This window comes from Grampus griseus (genome assembly GCF_964374135.1).
Source record: "Grampus griseus genome assembly, chromosome: 5".
NCBI lineage: Eukaryota > Metazoa > Chordata > Mammalia > Artiodactyla > Delphinidae > Grampus > Grampus griseus.
The window spans coordinates 135,362,293-135,384,685 of NC_138998.1; the positions used below are offsets into that span (position 1 = coordinate 135,362,293).

The following is a 22,393-nucleotide window of genomic DNA, read 5'->3' on the forward strand; positions in this document are numbered from 1 at the left end:
AACACAGCTTACATGTCATTCAAATTTGCTATTCTAATGCTCCTGCAAAACATCTTAAACTGGTTATAACATCTTAACACTGATTATAACAACACAAATGTAAAGCGGTAACATGAACACCCGTGCCACCTGCTAAACATCTTTTTTCCTAATGTTCTTTTTTCCAAAGACATTCTGAAAGGCCAGATTAAAGGAAGAGAGTCACAAGGCACAAAAATCCCCCATTCTTTAAAACACAAATCTTTGACCAAAGAACTTTAATTTCTTTTCCTACATTTTAACTCCTCTAGGACAGGGTACTCCCATCTTGCTAGCGCTTTATTAAGAGTTATCGTTCTAAATCTCTATCCCTCTCACCCAGCACTGGTTAGAGAGAACGAGCAACATAACTGGATTCCTCCAAGCAGGTAGAGAAGCCAGCCTGGCCAGAACTTACCCGTCCAGAAGACTCATTGTGGTGGTTGTCACTTCAGCAAACAGAATTACTTTTCCAAGTTTCTTTGTCTGCAAATTTTGTTGGTAGATCTCAAAGTTAAAATTTTCTGATGAGAAGGTCTCTATGTCAGTCACCACAGGTATAGCAGATGGGGTGATTTCTATTTCAGACGTGTAGGATGAAACGAATTTAAGGGAGAGCTTGCTGGATTTTATTACTCCTTCAGCATCCACATGTTTCCCCAGCCACTGCATAAGAGGATCCCGGATTTCCTGTGTCGTAAAGAAAGAAATGGAAAGGTCGTAATTTGGCATTATGTTAGATGATGGTAGCTTTTCCTTAAAATGCCATTTTGGTAATATAAGAACGTCCTAATTCATGACCAATAAAAGCTAGATTAACATAGTCTGAACATATAAACTATTAGACAATAGACAATAAGTAACTAAATATACCTATATTATAAAAATAAACTATTCAGAAACCAAGATCCAGGGAAATAAGTACATTTCTATCCTACACTAACTATATCCTAAATTCTCAAAAGTCCTCTCCAGTTCTAGAGTTCATTAGTGATTCTCTAGTCCTCTATGAATTTTACAGAAAATTTATAACTTTATATTTCCACCCTCAAGGAAATTCATTATCTCATCTGGGGAAATAAAAACCTAGGTGAAAAGTCACAGAAGACAAAGTACTAAGATACTAGAGAATTCGCTCTCAGCCTCTGCAGGACCTCCACCTCCTCTCATAGACAAGTTGACCATCCCCAGCCACTGACGGGTTACCAACAGTGAAAGGAACGGGGTACCCAAAGAGGCTTTTCTCTTTGCCTCCCCAAGCAGGGGAGGGCAGAACTACAGGAGATATTATCTAACCTAGTACAGAGCTCTCTACCCACCCTCCCAAGAGGCTGCAACTTCCTCTTGGACCCTGAAAGCCCCAGGGGCCTCCTCCTGGGGTGGAGCATCAGGGGGTTGGGGGGAGTCAGCATCCTGAGAGGCCAGCGCAAAACATACTAAAATCTGTCGGTCACAGTAAATGCTGATCTGGACTCCTGGGCCACCTTCATGCAAATGCCAGGCACTTCCAAAGAGGAGATGAGTCCTTCTGTTAATATCAGGGGTCTGTCCCAAAGCTCCACGTGCCTAAGAGAAGCAGCTTCAAAGATGAAATGTCATTTAGCTAAATTCTATTAATGAAGCTTTAAAACTCACTTCCAATTTGCAGAAAATACAGAGGTTAGAGGAACAAGTTAAATGGCTTCAAAGGAAGTGATGAGAAGAAACCCAGAGGGTGAGACATATTACAGCACAAGAATCTTCAAGTGTGTGTGTGTGTGTGCACGTACACACACGCACGTGCTGGCGCAGAGTGTCCAGGCAGTCCTGGGAGTCCACTTCTGCAGGCAGCAAGAAGGCAGAAGAGGATGACAGGGCAGTAAAAAGAGGACTGAGAAGTAACCAACAGCCTGTCTGGGGAGGGAGAGAAACTGTAGACCCCGAGGACAAAACACTGCCAAGGAATTTCCTCTAAAGGAAAAAGAAGAATGGGACAGTGGCTACAGGGAGGAATGAAGTCAAAACAGGTTTTGTTTGGTTATTAAACGAGAGAAATAACAGCATGATTTTTTTTTAATGACAATGTGAGTGGTCCTATGGAGAAAAGAAAACAGGTAAACAGGTTTTCCTTGAAAGCAGAGCCCTTTATCCATTGGGATGGACAGGATTCACATCACCTCTGGGGACACCAGCCCAGCTTCCCCACTGGATCGCAGCCCTCCTCACCCCTTGCTGGCTACACAGCCAGCCCTGGGAATTGATCTACACTGCCACCACCCTGCTCCAAAGCCACCCACAGTTGGGAGTCCTGGCGCTGGGTGCTGGTGATATCATCTTCTGATTCCTTCTATCTTCTCTATAAATAGGAAGAAAGAGGCTCAGCCAAGAGTGAAAAGGAGGAAGGAGGTGCTGGAGGTTTGAGAAAGGAGAGTGAGAAAATGCAGGAAGCAGGGAAGATCGTATGCGCAACCAGAAGCATTCAAGGTCCATCTAAGGTTAGTGCTTCTGAATTCAGAGTGAGCAGTCGGCATGATTTTCTTCTTTTCTGTAGCCACACACAGCTACATGCTATACGAGACAGGCACAGGGGTGATCCTGCTTGAACGAGCACCAGATAAGTCATTGGAGAGGTCAAGCTGAAGTGAGCCACCAGGAGTTACAGCACTAACTTTCCATCCTTGCACAAAGAACAAAGAAAAATTTTAAATGGAATATTCCCTGTTCACCATTAATTCTTTAATATACACTCTACTGGAGTAAGAATAAAAATGAATAAATTATAAAAGTAACCCCCTATTATGTGCTGAATGTTTGTATCCCAAAAATTCATATGTTGAAATTCTAATTAATCCCCAAGGTGATGGTATTTTGAAGTGGGGCCTTTGGGTATGATTAAGTCATGAGGGTGGAACCCTCATGAATGGGATAGTACCTTTAAAAAACCAATCCCAGGGGGCTTCCCTGGTGGCGCAGTGGTTGAGAGTCCGCCTGCCGATGCAGGGGACACGGGTTCGTGCCCCAGTCCGGGAGGATCCCACATGCCGCGGAGTGGCTGGGCCCGTGAGCCATGGCCACTGAGCCTGCGCGTCCGGAGCCTGTGCTCCGCAACGAGAGAGGCCATAACAGTGAGAAGCCCGCGTACCGCAAAAAAAATAAATAAATAAAAATAAAATAAAATAAAAACCAATCCCAGGACTTCCCTGGTGGCGCAGTGGTTAAGAATCCGCCTGCCAATGCAGGGGACACACGTTCAAGCCCTGGCCCGGGAAGATCCCACATACCGCGGAACAACTAAACCCGTGTGCCACAACTACTGGGCCTGCGCTCTGGAGCCCGCGAGCCACAACTACTGAAGCCCGGGCACCTAGAGCCCGTGCTCCACAACAGGAGAAGCCATTGCAATGAGAAGCCCACACGCCGCAACGAAGAGTAGCCCCCGCTCACCGAAACTAGAGAAAGCCCGCATGCAGCAACGAAGACCCAATGCAGCCATAAAGAAATAAATTTATGTTTTTGAAAAAAAGGCAATCCCAGAGACACCCTCTCCACCAAGTGAGGACATAGCAAAAAGATGTTTGCCTGCAACCTGGGAGAGGGCCCTCACCAGAGCAACCAGGCTGGCACACTGATCTCAGACCTCCAGCCACCAAAAGTATGAAAAATAAGTGTCTGTTGTTTAGAAGCTGCCCAGTCTACGCTATCTTGTTTTAGCAGCCTGTATTGACTAAGACACCCCCAAACCTCAAACCTGGCCATTAGTTATAACCAACTTTGCTCCTTAAACTTTAGTCAATGCCCTTAAAGTATAAAGCGAACAAATCCAAATTTCCTTCATCACATTCCCCACAACAGCTGGATTTCACAAGGGCACTGCACAGGCTAAAGATACATCAGTGAATAGGTTAAATCATACAAGAAGAGAGGGAAATAATCTGAACAATAAACACTTCTTAACTAACTTCAGTTTTCATTAACTCATTAACTGTTTCATTAACAGTTTTCATTAACATTAAAGCAAGAGTTAAACAGTCATTCAGCAGGCGTAGGCAATGTGAATCCCCCATTCAAAGTCTGTGAAAATCAAGATAAAACCAAAAAGAAACAGCTAGCACCAGGTAGACCTTTCAGACAGGAATAAAGCAGGGAATTTCCTATGGAGCAAATTATCCAACTGGCCATCTATATATCATTCATCTAATAAATTGTTTGTTTTTGAAAGCAACTCTTAGAGATGCACAAATATGCAAAATAAATTAAAATTGATGTAAGCAAGGTATATGAGGGTTTTTTTTTAATACTTCTTTCATATAATCTTTCAGGACTTAATCAGAGCCAAGTAAGTTATTCAGAAAAAAGAGAATCTAAAAAGATATAAAACAAGGCATGGAACTTATTAGGAAATATAACTGTATACCGCCTATAATTCTCCTAAATATTTATATTCACAGTAGTCAAATGCAACTGTAAGCAGTCAAGTAAAACCGAGTACACATGGGTCGCCCATCCCCATTATCCCTAGACAGGAGAATAAAACTCTGGTCACAAGAAGTATCAAAATTACGACCTGTTTGATGCAAATCTGCCTGGTATGTCCTCTCAAATGGACTTAAGTTACAATGATGACTTCAGAGCTACAGAATTAGCTGCTATCATAAAAGTAAAAGGAATTAATTCATGATTCTTGGTTTTAACTCTACCAGTGACCACTAAGGCGGTGTAGAAATGCTATTGAAGAAAAAATTTGGAGCATATATATCAAGGTAAATGGGTTGGCATAAGTAGTATTACCAACCCCCTACTCCCAAGTCTACCTAACTCTATAAACACAACTATCGGAGCATGCAAAAATGTCACTGCTTTAGGGAAGATTTCTCCGACCCACAGCCTGTCCCAGTCTAAGTTAGGACTCTCTTTCATAAACTTAGTGACTTTATAGCACTTTTCAAATTGTAATTCCATAGTCTGTATAATCATTTACTCAATGTCCCACTGTCTTGCTAGAATGTAAGCTCCATAAAGACAGCAAATGCATGTTTCTGTCTGGCTCACACTGTATCCATGGCACCTGGTACCAAGTCTGGCAAATGCTGCATGCTTAATGAGCATTCATCATATAAATGCATATTAAATTCCTTACCAAACACATCCCACAAGTAAGAAACATAAATAGGTATAAAGAGGGAAAACCCAGAAAAGGCAATGCTAAGAGATGGCCTTGAAATGGATACACAGCATCAAAAAGAAATATGAAATCGTTGAAGTCAAATCAGTCCTGTTGAAAATAAAACAACTGCTATCAAATTCCACTCCAATGAAATTCATTAAAACCTTCTAATTAATGTTATTTTTTTAACATTTGAACTTCAAGAATTTAGTATTTACCTTTCTCTAAGATTTCAGGCTAATTAAATACAATTTAGGTGGAACCAAAAACAACATTTTATAGTCACATAAATGTTGGCCCCTTTGAACCAGCCACAGCACTAGGGAAACACTAGCTATTCTCAAGGAAAGTGAATGTGCCTTTGTTTCCTATTGGGACATGTTGCACACAACATGAAAACTCCAAGGAATCCACCAAAAAAGTACTAGAACTAGTACTTTTAGCAAGGTTGCAAAATACAAGGTCAATATACAAAAACTGGGTTTATTTCTAGCCATGAATATCTGGAGTCTGAATTTTTTTAAATACCATTTTCAATGGCATCAATAGATCTGAAACATTTAGGAATAAATTAAAGAAAGTATGTGCCAGAACTGTACACTGAAAACTACAAACACTACTGAATTTAAAATTAAAGAAGTCCTAAATAACTGAAGAGATATACCATGTTCATGGATCAGAACACTCAATATTATTGATGTCAATTCTTCTCCAAATTGATCTATGGAATCGATGCAATTCCAATCAAAATCCTAGCAAGCTCCTTCTAAAACTTACATAGATATAGAATAGGCCTAGAATGACCAAAACAATTTGGGGAAGAAAAAAGTTGGAAGATTTACCTATCTGACTTCAAGATTTATTATAAAGCTGCAGGGATCAAGACAGTATGGTATTTCCTTACAGACAGACATATATTTCTAAAAACAGAACAGAGTCCAGAAATAGTGCCACACATATATGTTCAGTTGATTTTCAACATGGTAATTCACCTGAAAAAAATCATCTTTTCAATACATGGTGCTGAAACAATGGGACACACATATGCAAAAAAACAAAAAAAAACCCAAAACACCTTGACCCTTACATGTATACCAAAAGTAACTTGAAATGAATCACAGACCTAAATGTAAAACTATAAAACTTCTAAAATCAAATACAGGAGAAAAACTTTCTGATCTTAGGATAGGTAAATCTTTTCTCAGATACAACAAAAGAAGCGTGAACCATCAAATTAAAAAAAGTGATAGGGTTTCCCTGGTGGCGCAGTGGTTAAGAATTTGCCTGCCAATGCAGGGGACGCGGGTTCGAGCCCTGGTCTGGGAAGATCCCACATGCCACGGAGCAACTGGGCCCGTGAGCCAAAACTACTGAGCCTGCGCGTTTGGAGCCTGTGCTCTGCAACAAGAGGCCGCGACAGTGAGAGGCCTGGGCACCACGATGAAGAGTGGCCCCCGCTCGCCACAACTAGAGAAAGTCCTCGCACAGAAATGAAGACCCAACACAGCCATAAATAAATAAATAAATAAATAAATTTATTTTTTTTTAAAAAATGATAAGCTGGACATTATAAAAATTAAGAACTCTAAGAACTGCTGCTCTTCAAGGGTTAATGTTAAGGAAAATGAAAAGACAACAAACTGAGAGAAACCATTCTTAATACACATATCTGACAAAGGACTTGTATCCAGAATGAAGAAAAAAAAAACTCTTAAAACGTAATTATAAGAAAACAATTCAACTTAGAACATCAGCAAGAAGATTTGGCCAAATGAAAACATCAGATGGCCAATAAGCACATGAAAAGTGCTCAACATCATTTGTCACCAGGGAAATACAAATGAAAACACACCCGTTAGAATGGTTAAGTTTTTTAATTCTTTTTTTTAAATTAAATTTATTTTTTTATACAGCAGATTCTTATTAGTTATCTATTTTATACATATTGGTGTATATATGTCAATCCCAACCTCCCAATTCATCCCACCCCCACCCTCACCCCCTTCCCCACTTTCCCCCCATACATCCATACGTTTGTTCTCTACATCTGTGTCTCTATTTCTGCCTTGCAAACGGGTTCATCTGTACCATGTTTCTAGATTCCACATATATGCGTTAATATACGATATTAGTTTTTCTCTTTCTGGCTTACTTCACTCTGTATGAGTCTGTCATACAGAGTGAAGTAAGCCAGAAAGAGAAGAACAAATTTCTGAATTCTGACAATATCTAGTGTTGGCAAAGATGTGAAGTAGCTGGAGCTCTCATACATCACTGGTGGGAACATAAAATGGTGCAACGATTCTGGAAAAGTTTGGCAGTTTCTTATCAAATTAAACATCCACTTGCCACATGACCCAGAAATTCTATTCCTAGGTATTTAACCAAGAGAAAAGAAAACACACATCCAAACAAAGATTTACACACGAATGGTCATACAAACTTTACTCATAATATCCAAAAAGTGCAAACAACCCAATGCCCATTAACAGGAGAATAGGTAAGTTATGGCATAGCTACACAATGGAACACTACTTGGCAATAAAAAAGGAATTAACTACCCACATAGGCAACAACATGAATGAATCTCAAAAACACAAGGCTGATTAAAATAAATGTTTTTAAAATTTAATAAATAAAATAAAATTTAAAAAGACAGAAGAGTATGTACTGTATGATTCAATTTAGATGAAGTTCCAGAAAAGACCAACCTAATCTATAATGATAGAATGCAGATCAGTGATTGCCCAAGGATGAGCATGGGGGTGGGAGAGTGGATGAGGACTGAATGAGAAACAGAGTAAGAGAATTTTGTGGGATTCTGCAAATGGTCTCTATCTTGATAGCAACGACGGTTACTCCAGCGTATATGTTTATCAAACCCTACACATAATTAAGTGCATTTTCTTGAATATGTCATCCCAAAGTTGATTTTTTAAAGCAAATAGCAACAATCTTGTGCAACACTAAACAATGACTGAAGTCCAGGAGACTCTATATTCACTAATGTCCAAAAAGAACGCCAGTGTCCCTACTTCTGAAGAAATTAATGCTTAAATTTATATTTAGTGCAAATACACACACAAGTGGCTACTCCATGGTTAGTTAACATGTCATACGGGGAGTGTAGCAGATGTACAGAGATGTACAGTATGCTATGTCCAGTCACATTAGAGCCATTCCACCCCATCACTTGTCTTATCTGCTAAATTTTATCCATCTAAACAAGATTCAATGGGTGAAACATAGCCATACCTCTGATTCAGCATTGGATTCAAAATATTTATTGCCAACTCTGTTTGTGTTTTGGTGCTCCTTTTCCCAAGAAACATCAAATAATTGATCATAACTTTTAAAGGTTTTCTATCTCAGAGACACATTTGCCTCATTGTAAATAATCAGATGAGTGGCGCTTCAGTCATATCATTATAAGTTGCTAGGCAACATTATAAGTTTACAAGTGGGTAAATCAGAAAATGAATCTACAAAGACATAGAATACAAGCTCTTTTTATGGGTGTTTTCATTCTCAGTTAAATATGAGAGGAAACAGAAGTAGAAGAATTTATATGAAAATTTATACCAAAAAAAAAAGTTCTTACTACTGGTATTTTACAAACAAAATATTCACAACCAATTTCACATTCACTCAGTGTCTTCAAGGAAGTGATGAGGGCACATAGCACAGCAGATCTTTACAATCAAAAGATGACACTCCTGAAGGAGCGGGACTGTTTTTGGTCCTGACCTCATTTAAGGCTGGGACTGTTCATGCGGCAGCCTTCAGGGTGAACTTTTATTCTGAGCACCAGAACCAAGCAGAGCAGAGCCTCAGGCAGGGTCTGAGATGAGTGTGTTATGATTGGGTCCCCATGCAGACACTTCTCTTCTCAGTTCCAATGGATCCACTGAAGTCTGATCAACCCTTGCCTAACTTGTCCAGATTCCTCCTTGGATGGTACTGCACCCCAGCCTGGATTCCCAAGGCCCCTGCCTTCCTGCTTCCCCAGATATGCTCAGCCACTGATCCCAAGCACTCTCACCCCGGAATGGATGGACCTAGAGGGGCTTCTAGGTTCAGTGACGACACACTGCTAAAAGCAGTCCATCCCCACAAATATCCAGGTCAACTGTCACCAACAGACACCCAAGGGCCAAAATGAACCCAGAGAAACGTTCTACTTGGCCCACCCATTTTGAACTAGTTGCTAACACTTAAAAATCAGGATATTTCACATCCTGCTTCTTTTGAAGAAACAGAAACTCCTTCCCACATGGCAATAACTGGCTGGGCCAAGAAGCACTACCCTCACTATATGGGGACAGACTCTCCAGCTGGACTCTTGTGTACCACCTCTCTGCTCCTAGGCATCTGGCATTGAGACCACCCACGTTGGCCCCCCCAGCCCCGTATCAAAGTCTGGCACCAAGCCAGCAAGATCTCCCATGGGGCCCTTGATGATGCTTCTTTCCAGTTAGGTCCATATTAATTCATCAGAGTGAGTCTGGTGATGCTGACTCTCAAAAATACAAGGGGTTCGGGCTTCCCCGGTGGCGCAGTGGTTGAGAGTCCGCCTGCCGATGCAGGGGACACGGGTTCATGCCCCGGTCCGGGAAGATCCCACATGCCGCGGAGCGGCTGGGCCCGTGAGCCATGGCCGCTGAGCCTGCGCGTCCGGAGCCTGCGCTCCGCAACGGGAGAGGCCACAACAGTGAGAGGCCCGCGTACCGCAAAAAAAAAAAAAAAAAAAAAAAATACAAGGGGTTCAATTTGGCAGTTCCTCAAAAAAGTTAATTAACATATAACCCAGCGATTCCCTGGTATATACCCAAAAGAGCTGAAAACAGGAACAGATACTTGAACACCAATGTTCAGAACAACACTGTTCACAATAGCCAAGAGCTGGAAATAACCCATGTCAGTCGACAGATGAACGGACAGATGAATGGTTAAACAAAATGTGGTATATATACACAATGGAATATTATTCAAGCATAAAAAGAAATAAAGTTCTGAAAGATGCTATGACAAAAATGAACCTTGAAAACATTATGCCAAGTGAAAGAAGCCAGACTCAAAAGGACAAATATTGTATGATTCCACTTACGTGAAATATCTAGAATAAGTAAATTCACAGAAACAGAAAGTAGAATAGAGGTTACCAGGAGCTGATGAGAGAGAGAATGAGAAGTTATTGATTAACGGGTATAGAGTTTCCGTTCGGGGTGATGAAAAAGTTTTGGAAATAGATAGTGGTGTGGTTGCACAACACTGTGAATGAAATTAATTTCACTTTCAAAAAAGAGGCTCAAAATCTCAAGCTGTTTTCTCCCCAGAGGCTCCCTGCTCTCTCTGCAATCAGTCCACTAGCCCCCTGCCGAATCACCCTGCATACATAGAGGAAGTGGAGGGGCAGCCGGCACATTAACCAGGGGGCCTGACTACGCTTTTCCCAGGATACCTCCGACTTACCTGCGAATCACCAAGGGAAGCTACTAAGGTGACTTCTCACAACAAGACTTTTCCCAAGTGACTTTCCACCTAGACGGACAAACAGCTGGCAATGTCTCTTTTTAAATGATTTTAAGTTGTTTCCATCAGGCACTAGGCTACATCCACGGTATGAAAGCTACCATTTATTGCACACTCACTCCATGTGGAACACTCGTGCTTTAGACCAGGACCCCATCCCTCACACAGCAATTCCACAGAACTATCGTCACCATCTACAGAAGAAGAAACGGAACAAGACAGCGTTAATGATGCCCAAACCACACAGACAGTAAGTTGCAGAGCTGGAATTTGAACCCACGAACCCAAATCTGTCTGGGTCCCAAATCCTTGCTCTAATTCCTATCCCATGGTCCTCAGCAAGAGAAGCTAACCCAAAATGCAGCAACAGAGGAAAAGCCTGTTTACTGTTATCAAAATGCCTAAGGCAACACAAAGAAAGATATAAACTCAATATATAATACGCAACTATGAAATAGTGATAAAAATAGATCCACACGGCTTGCAGCTGGGGTGGGGGTGCAGAAAGAGAGGTAGTGGGCAAAGTTTCTCAACTTTGGTAAGAGAAACTTAAATCTGAAACTGGGGTCTACTACCGTCAACTGTGTTCTACTTAGGCAAGCCCAGACGAAGACATTTTTCACAAATAAGTGATTTTTTATCATTTTAAGTGAGTTACCGTTCACCTCTCTCCGGTTTCAGCCAGAAAGAGATGGCATATTCAAGACTTCAATGGGGGCTTCCCTGGTGGCGCAGTGGTTGAGAGTCGGCCTGTCGATGCAGGGGACACGGGTTCGTGCCCCGGTCCGGGAGGACCCCGCATGCCGCGGAGCGGCTGGGCCCGTGAGCCATGGCCGCTGAGCCTGCGCGTCCGCAGCCTGTGCTCCGCAGCGGGAGAGGCCGCAGCAGTGTAGAGGCCCGCGTACCGCAGCAAAAAAAAAAAAAAAAGACTTCAACGGAAGGGCTACTTAAGGAACTGTGAGCAGAGTTAAGAGAATTAATGAGCAGGGATGGGGAAGCACCTGGACCAGCAACAAGCCTAGAGGAGCAAGAGGACAGAGCTACCCACAGCGGGTGTAAGCAGAGAGGGCGGAGAGGAAATTCGTCCACCTCTCTCACCTCCTGCCAGCGTAACCAGAGCCTGGGAAGCGGCAGAGAATAAGGGCGCAGGGTAAAGTGGACAGTGCCCGACACAACTGCTCAGAGAGGACACAAGGGGAAGGGAGGGTCCCGCTCTGATGTGACTGCCTCTCACATCTCTGCCCTGGGGCACAACCTATGCCCAGCAACAAGATGAACTTCCACACATCCTGATCTTTCATAGTGATCAGACCAAACTTGGAATGGTAACTCCGCAACTCCAAAGGATTTATGACAAAAGGCATCCGATATCTAAACCCCAGGAATGGGAGGATCCCCGCCCACCCCCCACCCCCAGCTGAACTTGTCAGTCATTTCCAGTCCCCAATGCCTGGGACACAATAGGCACTCAATAAATGTCTGTTAAACTGTATTCCTTTTATTATGTAAAGGTTTCCCTCAGGCTCCGGCTTTGATTTACTGCATTTTTTGTTCCCTGCTAACTAGAGAAGACCACAAAAGGCTGGGGTGGACCCGTAAAACAGAGGTAATCCGCTGGGCCAAATGGGCTCATTTTAGAGATGAAATCTATTCTGCAAGGGCGGAGACCAAAAGTAGAGCCATGGCCGGCTCTAAAAGAAAGGGAGGCATTCCGGGTCGGAGCTCAACCACCGCTCCTACTCGAGAGGCGCTAACTTACACTGACGGGGCCTGTGGGTTTGGGTTCAACATCCGTAGAAGTCTCCAGGGCCTTCATTAAGCCTGCCCGTGTAAAACGCCCGCCATTTGTCGGAGGTCAACACAAACAGGCTCCTGCCGGAGCGAGGAGCGTAGGCTGCGAAGCCAAGAAAGCTCTGGGTGGCGAGCGCAGCGCTCCAGTGGGAGCGCTTGCGGGGCAGCCCAGTGCGCCTCGCCCTGAGGGGGCACGTCCTGACTGGCGCACACTCACGCAGGCACGCAAGCACACGCAGGCACGCAAGCACGCATGCGCACGCACAGATGTGACCGTCCGCCATGCTGAGCCAGCAGCAGGCTTGGAGCGCTCAGCTTTTTGTCTTCAGGAGGCCCCACCCATCCTAAACTAAGTACCTGTGTCATCCGCAGCTTGGCCTTGGCCTCTCTGGAGCGTGGGAGCAGGAGACGCCAGCACAGAATCTGGTCAACAGCTCTGCTCCCAACTAGCGGGGAGGCCCTACCAGTTCCTCATTTTTAAAAAAGAGAAAACTGGGACTTCCCTGGTGGCGCAGTGGTTAAGAATCCGCCTGCCAACGCAGGGCACAAGGGTTCAAGCCCAGGTCCAGGAAGATCCCACGTGCCGCGGAGCAGCTAAGCCCGGGCACCACAACTACAGAGCCTGCACTCTAGAACCCACGAGCCACAACTGCTGAAGCCCGTGCGCCTACAGCCCGTGCTCCACAACAATAGAAGCCATTGCAATGAGAAGCCCGTGCACTGCAAGGAAGAGTAGCCCCTGCTCGCCACAACTAGAAAACGCCCGCGCAAAGCAACAAAGACCCAACGCAGCCAAAAATAAATTAATTAAATTAAAAAATAAATAAATAAAATCCGAGAAAACTGCAAATCCCCCTTTCAGCTTTAACATTCAAGATTCGGTGCTTCATCCCAAATGCTAAAATGCTCAGTTAAAACTGTAACCTCATCTCTAGGATTCCAAAATTAAGATATACATGTTACCTGCAAAGAGAGAGGTGGCCAGTACGAGGATTCAGGGAAGGCAGAAAGCTTTCCAATAGTCTAGAGCAGCGACGGTGTCCCCTTGACCTGTCCTACAAGGAGAGGGCAGCTCTGCAAAACTATTCCAACTTCTTTATGAAGCTCCATCTTGTCACTTTTCCTCGGGTACATCAACAGCTGATTCTTTTAAAATGTCTAACATGATGTTTACGAAACCCCGTTATAAAGGGTGACAGCTAGATAAAGGGTGACAGCTAGATTGGACTGGGCAGCCAGTCGAAGCCCCGTGGGCTGTTTACTACTGGCCTGTCCCCTGAGGCCCCTCGGGTCTCCCAGACAGAGGAATGGAGGAAGCGTTTCACAATACTTGAGTGGGAAATGCCAAAATGTTTTTAAGTTTTCGAACAAAACACACTTACTAAACGCCTACTATAGGCAAAATACTGGAAAAGGGATACAAGTATTAACAACATATGTTCCTTGCCTTCAGATGATCTTGTATTACAGTTTAATGGGGTAGGCAGATATTCACATAATACAACAGCATTTGTACACTATTTTACAAAAAAAAAAAATTATTATTATTATTTTTTTGCAGTATGCGAGCCTCTCACTGTTGTGGCCTCTCCCGCTGTGGAGCACAGGCTCCGGACGCGCAGGCCCAGCGGCCATGGCCCACGGGCCCAGCTGCTCCGCGGCATGTGGGATCCTCCCGGACCGGGGCACGAACCCGTGTCCCCGGCATCGGCAGGCAGACTCCCAACCACCGCGCCACCAGGGAAACCCTAAAAAAAAAAAATTTTTTTTAACCTTAATATAAAAGTAATCAGTCAGATCTAAGGTTCCAAGTCACAATACTTGGGTTGGAAAACTGAAAGAAAAATTGTAAATCCTATATACATAACATGGTCATCAGTGGAATTTTCCTAGATCAGGGTTGGTAGAATTCCTTTGTTGGGCATAAAAGATCAACTAGTTGTCCTCATAGCATGTGGCTCTAAGATGTTTTATGTTCTAAAATTTAGGACTTTTAAGATATATTCTAAGAATTTTGTACATGCTGGCCCATGTGAAGATGGAATGTGCCCACAGCCCAGCAGGGTGACAACCAGCTATCCAGAACCATTACAAACCAGTAGGCTACTGGTTTTACTTCAAATAAAGAAAACGAGCCCAGGACCAAGTGGAAACTAGTGCCACTCTCTTGCCAACTCCTAGAAACAAAAATGTGGAAGACTCATACTCTCATAAATAACTTACAGTAAGTTCTGTGCTTTACTTGAAGACAGTAGCATACACATCTTTTGAAAAAAACAAACCCTCTTTATCAAATTGTGGTAAAACGTTAACCAGTGGTGAATCCAGGTGAAGGCTACATGAGAGTTGTGTGCTATTCTTTCACCCTTGCTTAGGTTTTAATTTTTTTTAATAAAAAGTTGAGGAGAAACGAAGGGATTTGCTCCAGAAGCTCTCTAAGGCCTCTGCCAGCTCCAACATTCACTGGATATTTTTGTTCTGCTGTTAATCCTGGAATCATCAAAGATGCAGCCTTTGTTTAAAAAAAAGAAAAGAAAAACCAAATGACTACTACCAAGAATACCTTCTAGCATTCACATCTTAGTTGAATCAGCACAACCCTTCATGCTGCCTGCACTAGGGTAACGAAGGTCATTTCAGGCAAGAACACCACCCTCAAAAACCCGATTTTAATTGTCACAGGCCATGCCTCCAGAGGCCCCGATCTCGAACAGTCCAAACACAGGACATTCTTCCCTGAGCACAAACCCCAGTGCGTTTCATGGAGTTTTTCAGTATACGTGGAATCAGTGTATTAATAACAGCTTATTGGCACTGAATGAAAAACACACAAATCTTAATCTTAGGTCTTGAATCGGGTCCAGGTTCTACGTAATAGCTGGCTGGAAGGGATACAGCCATAAGCAGGCTTGGTAACTGGAGGCTGTGTAGTGAGACCTGAGTTTTGAAACCAGGATTGGTAGCTTAACAAAATTTACTGGTTGTAGAAAAAGTAAACTTGCCTCTAGGGAGGTGAGCTCAGCCGCACCATTCTGACAGCAGCCCCTGGTGGCCAGTTGAGTAAAAAGTGTTGGCTCTGAGGCGGAAAGTTCCGACCTTGCCTTAATGAAGGTTGCTGCAAGCAGACAGGCCATTCTAGGTAACAACTGGGCGGTGATTAGGGAAGCAGCAAAAATCCAAACTAAGGTGCGCCTTTAAGTCACATAAATTGCCAAATCCTTAGGGTACCAGTCACTTGCATTAAGAATAACAACAACAGGGCTTCCCTGGTGGCGCAGTGGTTGAGAGTCTGCCTGCTAGTGCAGGGGACACGGGTTCGAGCCCTGGTCTGGGAGGATCCCACATGCTGCAGAGCAACTAGGCCCGTGAGCCACAATTACTGAGCCTGCACGTCTGGAGCCTATGCTCTGCAACAAGAGAGGCCGAGATGGTGGGAGGCCCGCGCACCACGATGAAGAGTGGCCCCCGCTTGCCGCAACTAGAGAAAACCCTCGCACAGAAACGAAGACCCAACACAGCAAAAAATAAATAAATAAATAAATTCCTACCCCCAACATCTTAAAAAAAAAAAATAACAACAACAAAAAGAAGTAGTCTTTTGAAAGGAGGATAAATATGAAATTTTATTTTAAAAGGCCAAGATAATAACATGAAGCAGATAATACTTACCTTGGTTTGAAAGTTACCTCACTCCTTAATTATGTAGGAAATCTTTAAATATTCCAGGAGCATGGATTCCTACACAACATAAAGCATGTCCTGTCTACTTCCCTACACAGCACCACCCAGTACACACTCATTTCCACATACCCAACGCTGGGAATTCCTACTGTAAGATCAGGAATTGCTCATATGGCAGAAACTTCTAGAAGAGGCTGCTATATTCATTCAGGGAATAAAATAGTCAAGATAGTAAGTGAAGCCTCATTTCCAGTGCCACAGATTCACACCACTTCACTGGCTATAAATAGAAGAATGTTCAGAGGCTGACAGTTGGCTTCAAAGGCAGACAGCCATAGGAAGTAGAAGCCGCAAGCTTCAAGCCGACTTTTTCGTAAGGTGCACTCCGTCCTCAGCCAGGAGAGAACAATCTGGAAACAATCTGCTGGGCAGCTGCTCTCATCAACAAACTGTTTATTGTAAGAAAGTGGCTGGGTCAAAGGCTAAACATCAACCCGAACCGAAAGCATACGAGCAAAAATCAATACCGTCCCTGCTAAAGAAACCCGGGACGTCACAGAAAAGACAGGGCAAGAAACTCAGGTTTAGTCCTGAAAGGGCAGCAAACTCGTATCTCATAAGGGCTGTTTTGCATGTTATTACGAATGGTTATTTGCCACTATTTTCGGAACAGGAGCTAAAATATGGCCTTCAAAACATACAGAAATCAACTTTCAGATCACTTCCCCCAAAAAGTTACAACAGTTTATATCTAGTTGCTTCCTTCTTGCATTTGTTTTGTAAAAGAACCAACAGGCTTAGACACAATGCATGGATAATATAACACATCTTTAAATGTCTATTTAGTCACTGGAACACTGACTAAGAGATTATATGAAGGAAATTGTTTTATTTTAGGTGTAACAGTGAAATCCCACTGCTTATATTTTTAAACAGAGTTCTTATCTCAGAGACACATACTGAAATATTTACAGATGAGAGATCTGATCTGGGATTTGCTTCAGAATAATACAGGAGGAGGCATGGGTAGGAACAGATAAAATGAGATTGACCAGAATGGAAAACTGTGAAGCAGACTGATGAATTCATATGGGGTTCGTTACATTATTTTGTTTACTTTTGTATATTTGAATTTTTCTACAAAATATTTTCTTTTACTTGTATGCACGGTTCAACAGTTGCTACGAAAGAAAAAAATGTTTTCTTAAATATAAGGAAAGTATTAACCTACCAGTACAAATTCATTAATTCTCCATAAGGGTATACATACACCACGGTATTACTAAGTCTCCAGCATGGCTGTTTTCGAGCAATGCCTGAAATAAAGCTGTTAAATTCATTCTGAGTTGACACTGGAGAAATAGAAAGAGATGTTTAGTGTGTCCCCACTGAGTTCATGACCCACCAAGCCAGAATCTGACCAAAACGGTACCACTAGATGGCATTCCACAGTTTAACTGCATTATGGAGTATAAGGACATATATGAACTAGTAAGAAAACCCAACTGACATAAATAACGGGGACCATATTTTGAAAACAGCCAATTTAGCACACAGACTTTGAAAACACAACTTGTTTGTAAATTTGAGGCTCCTATATATTGCATTGTTAGTTCTTAAACTAACAGGAAAATTAATTTGAGAGTCTCAAATACATAAAATAAAGCAGAAGGCAAAACATTCTTTCACTGTGCTTAAATTAACTATGAAAAAGTATCTATCAATGACTTCAGATTGTTCTAGTATAAAGATGAAATGGTAATAATCACAAATTCTTACAAAAGAATGCATTCAAAGGAACTGCTTTAAAAGTTTTAAAAAAACAATTTTTTTTCATATCCAATTGCTTCGCTGGGACCAGCATAAATACTACAGAGCCCCAGAAAGGATGTGAAAGGTCATTTCATCTACCCTCCCCAGACAGAATAGAGGGGGTTTGGTAATGAGAATTCGGTGTCCTTTAAAAAGCCATCTTCTGTGACAAACTCACTTGGCCAGTCTGAGACACCAGACCTAATCCCATCACCAAGAAGGGAAAATACAAAGAGGAGACTCTTCGAAAGTACGGACCTTTGACATTTAAAGCATTTTACGGGCTGAAAAGCCACAGAAAAACTTAAATCATCGCATATCTCAAAGTTGTCTCTGGAAGGCAACAATCTAGAGTAATAACCTAGGCAATTCTGGGCAGAGAGAGCCTGGTCATTCCCCACTCACCACCCCCCCACCTCCACAAAAATGAACCATCATTTTTAAATGTATGAAACCACAATTTGATGTTTTCTTTTAAAAGATGTATTTCCGGGCTTCCTTAGTGGCGCAGTGGTTGCGAGTCCGCCTGCCAATGCAGGGGACACGGGTTCGTGCCCTGGTCTGGGAGGATCCCACATGCCGCAGAGCGGCTGCGCCCGTGAGCCATGGCCGCTGAGCCTGCGCGTCCGGAGCCTGTGCTCCGCAACGGGAGAGGCCACAACAGTGAGAGGCCCGCTTACCACAAAAAAAAAAAAAAAAAAAGATGTATTTCCTTATTTACTGAGATTAAAAACAGGAAGGGGCATTAGTGGTGCTACCGTTCCGTTACTCCCTAGTAAATGCTGTATGTAGGATTCATTTTTTCCTCAAAGACCAGAAAACAAATTGTCAAACACTTTCCTATGGCAAAGAAAAGCAAACCTTTACAAGTATTCTTAGAAGAAAATTCACTTTTAATTTTAATTTTTCAAACTTTTACTTTGCCTGCAGAAGTCAAGTAGATTTAAACTAACAGTTTTTACAGTTCAGGGCTCAGGAAAGACTCGTGGTAAGTGATCCTGACTAATGGCTTGGCAACGTGTCCATTCAGAACTGGGCAATCCTGCTGACTGGTGATGGTGGATGGCACTCCTCCTTTGAAAGAGATTCTATTGGGAATCCGAATTTAAATCTTGGAGGTGCAGGAGCTGACTAACACAATCCTTCTCTTTGCCCATCACCCCTACCTCTCCACGCTTGGACATACACACAGGAGACACAACAAAATGATGTTGTAAATCTCCATGTGTCAATGGGAAAGAACATTTCATTTTTAGCAGAAATGTCTATGTATTATAACCTAAGTCTTCTCTCAACCGCGGGGGTAAATGGGGAAAACACCTCTCCGTCAAGAAAGGTCCTAATTCAGCAATCTTAAAGCGTTTTCTCTTAAAGGTTCAGTGAAAGTAATTCACTATGCTTAAAATTGTAAAGACTTGAATGCCACTAGAAAATCAGTTAACATGAATATTCTAATGACTAAATTATTTTCATTTAAAGCCATGTTCCTCAATTGATCTAATGGGGTTTGATCTCTAGAATTCTCTATGAGGGACAGTATCTCCAACAATTAATAAGAACAAAATTATAGTCTACATGCCAGTATTTCTTCCAATGATTATATTATTAAATATAGTATTAATAAAACAAAGGCTGAAAACACTTTAGGAAAGAAAAATACAAAGCAAGCAGAGTGATCGTGCAGAACTGAAAGTCTTAGAAACATACAAGACCTAGAAAGCTGTGGGTGACACAGCAGTGCCTGGAAAGATGCAGCTACTCACAAGCAGCCACTGAGGGGCCGAAACAGGACCGCAACCAAGTAAGCGATCAGCATTCCCTCCTTATCGCCAAGAGAAAGTGACTGATGGACAGACAGACTAACCTTGGCCGAGCTTTCCTGTTGCCAGCTTGGCCAGAGAAAGGTCGCCCTGTACTGACCCGGCCTCCCTGCTGAGATCCGACACAGAAACACCGCGACGCTGAACCCTTCCCGCTTGGGCAGGGGAAACGGAGGATTAAACACCATTTGGGTCCACAAACTGCATGTCAGTTTTGAAATCCTGAAATACTATAAACATTTTCTCAAACGTTTTCCGCACAACCCTCGGAGCAACATTCTCAGATTATGAGCATGAACGGAAACAAAACGAGTTCCCCGGCTATAATTCACATCCCAGAAAACTGAACTAGAACATTTATCAAACAGGATTCAGGCCTCAGAACCCCACATTCCTGCGCTGACTGTCAGCTCAGCAGCTGGGAGAGCCACAAACCGATGGCTCTGCTGTGACCACGGGCCGCCTTGCCGCCATGCCCATTTCATCCCGGCCTTGGCTCGGACCCTGATCACAAGGGGCCTTTGACTGTGCCCCCAAACCCGGTACCAGTGTGGGCTTATTCCCTGGGATGTAGTTTTTAGACCTGGGAGACCAAAATCTGTTCTAAAGAATGTTGCAAGCCTTCCTAGAGACAGCTTCAATCGACTTCCCCAGGAGGTAACGCCATAATCCATACCCCCTCACACATGGCAGCCATTAGGGAGCTGGTATAGAAGACAAAAAGGATTTGGTCTGGGAGGATTTTTTATTCCAAAAGAGCCTGTTTCCCATCCACAAATCTGTGACTGCATAAGCAGTGGATATAAATAGTCTGAGGAAATAAAACCACCCTCTCTCAACAGGGTACTTCCTATCCCCAGAAGGAAACTGCAGAGAAGATGCTCCCTCCAAGGCGCTACCCCTTCCCCAGGTCAGTCAGCAAGAGCTGCAGCACAGAGAAAACCCAAACCGGGACAACGCCAATTAAAAGCAGAGAGCAACCAAATTTGTATCTGTCTGCATTTCCCCCAGTGCATTAACAGTCTCTGCCTTGATTGTAGCCAGAAGCATTCACCGCAGAGCCACTTTGAAACTTTCTCGTGCAACCAAGATTCAAGTAAAAATACAGCACGTACAGTAGCTGAAAAGCCTCTCCCACCCACAAAAAAAAAAAAAAAAAAAAAAAACAGAATAAAATGAAGGCAGCAAAGGAAAACATTCCAAGTATTATTTCTTTTGCATTTCAACATCAAACTCATCATGTCACCTTTGCCATAGGTATTATGTTTGATAACAGGAAGTCGGTTAAAATGAAGCAAAAATTTCTAGTTTAGGTGAAGGGCAAAGGAAGAAAGAAAGGCGAGAAAGAGGTATATGAAAGACCCTTAAAAGCCTTCATAGCTATAAAAGCTTTTAAATGTTTGCTTTAATCTGCCATCTGCTCTTTAGCTGGTGCCGTATTGTAAAACAGCTGCCCCCGACACCGCGTTAGCCACAAGTCAAAATCTATTCAGGACTGAAGGAACCATTTTCTCCCAACAAGAATTGCTCAGACAGTCTATTAGAGAGACAGATCAGTAAACATCTGGTCTGATGATCCGTAATGCTCTACTAGAATGAACAAAATTTGATAGACTCATAAAGATGGCAGTGATTGGGCTTCTGAGACACGATACACGGAAAGCCTCACAAAGTACATTCACGCCGGTGTTGAAGTATGAGGAAAAGAAGAGGTAAAGCCTTAACTCAGGAACACCCTGGTTTTTGTTAAGAAAGAATTGATGGCTTAATGGAATCCTTTAGAAAACTACAGTCATCTCTCGGTATCCATGGGGGCTCAGTTCCAGGACCCCCCAGGATACTAAAATCTATGTATACTCAAGTCCCTTATATAAAATGGTGTAGTCCAGTAGCTGTACCTGCAAGTTCTGAATCCATCCATGGTTGGTTGAATCCACAGATGAGTAACTCGTGGATACTGAGGCTGATGCTATTAGAAGAATAATGAGGTCTGTGGAGAATAGCCATGTCATGCCAATGGCTAAAGCGAGGCAAGTCCAAAGTCTCTTTTTTTTAACATCTTTATTGGAGTATAATTGCTTTACAATGGTGTGTTAGTTTCTGCTTTATAACAAAGTGAATCAGCTATACATATACATATGTTCCCATATCTCTTCCCTCTTGCATCTCCCTCCCTCCCGCCATCCCTATCCCACCCCTCTAGGTGGTCACAAACCACATAGCTGATCTCCCTGTGCTATGCAGCTACTTCCCACTAGCTATCTATTTTACGTTTGGTAGTGTATATATGTCCATGTCACTCTCTCAGCCCTTACCATAGTGCCTATCCTATTCTATAAATATGTGTTGAACAGTGTGGAGGTATAGGAAGAGATACTCATTTCTGTAGAGACACAGTCTGTTAACCTCTATTTTTTTTCTCTGTCAATTCTTTTATTGACTTTTTTTTTTAGCTCTACAGAGGTATAATTGACATACAGAAAATTGTACACATTTAATGTATAGGCATACCTTGGAGATAGTGTAGGTTTTGTTCTAGACCACTGAAATAAAGTAAATACTGCCATAAAAAAAAAACTTGATTGCTTTTACTTAA

At 42.7% G+C, this 22,393-nt stretch overlaps 1 protein-coding gene across 1 annotated transcript in view; it reads right to left on the reverse strand.

Annotated features, from left to right (window-relative positions):
- HLCS (holocarboxylase synthetase) overlaps nucleotides 1-22,393 on the reverse strand; it is a gene marked incomplete at its 5' end in the record, with an annotated part of 207,420 nt that overhangs the window by 140,106 nt on the left and 44,921 nt on the right. The window contains one exon of the mRNA XM_082655355.1: nucleotides 437-708. Within this exon, the coding sequence (XP_082511481.1) occupies nucleotides 437-708 (272 nt within the window). The remainder of the gene's footprint in view (nucleotides 1-436; nucleotides 709-22,393) is intronic.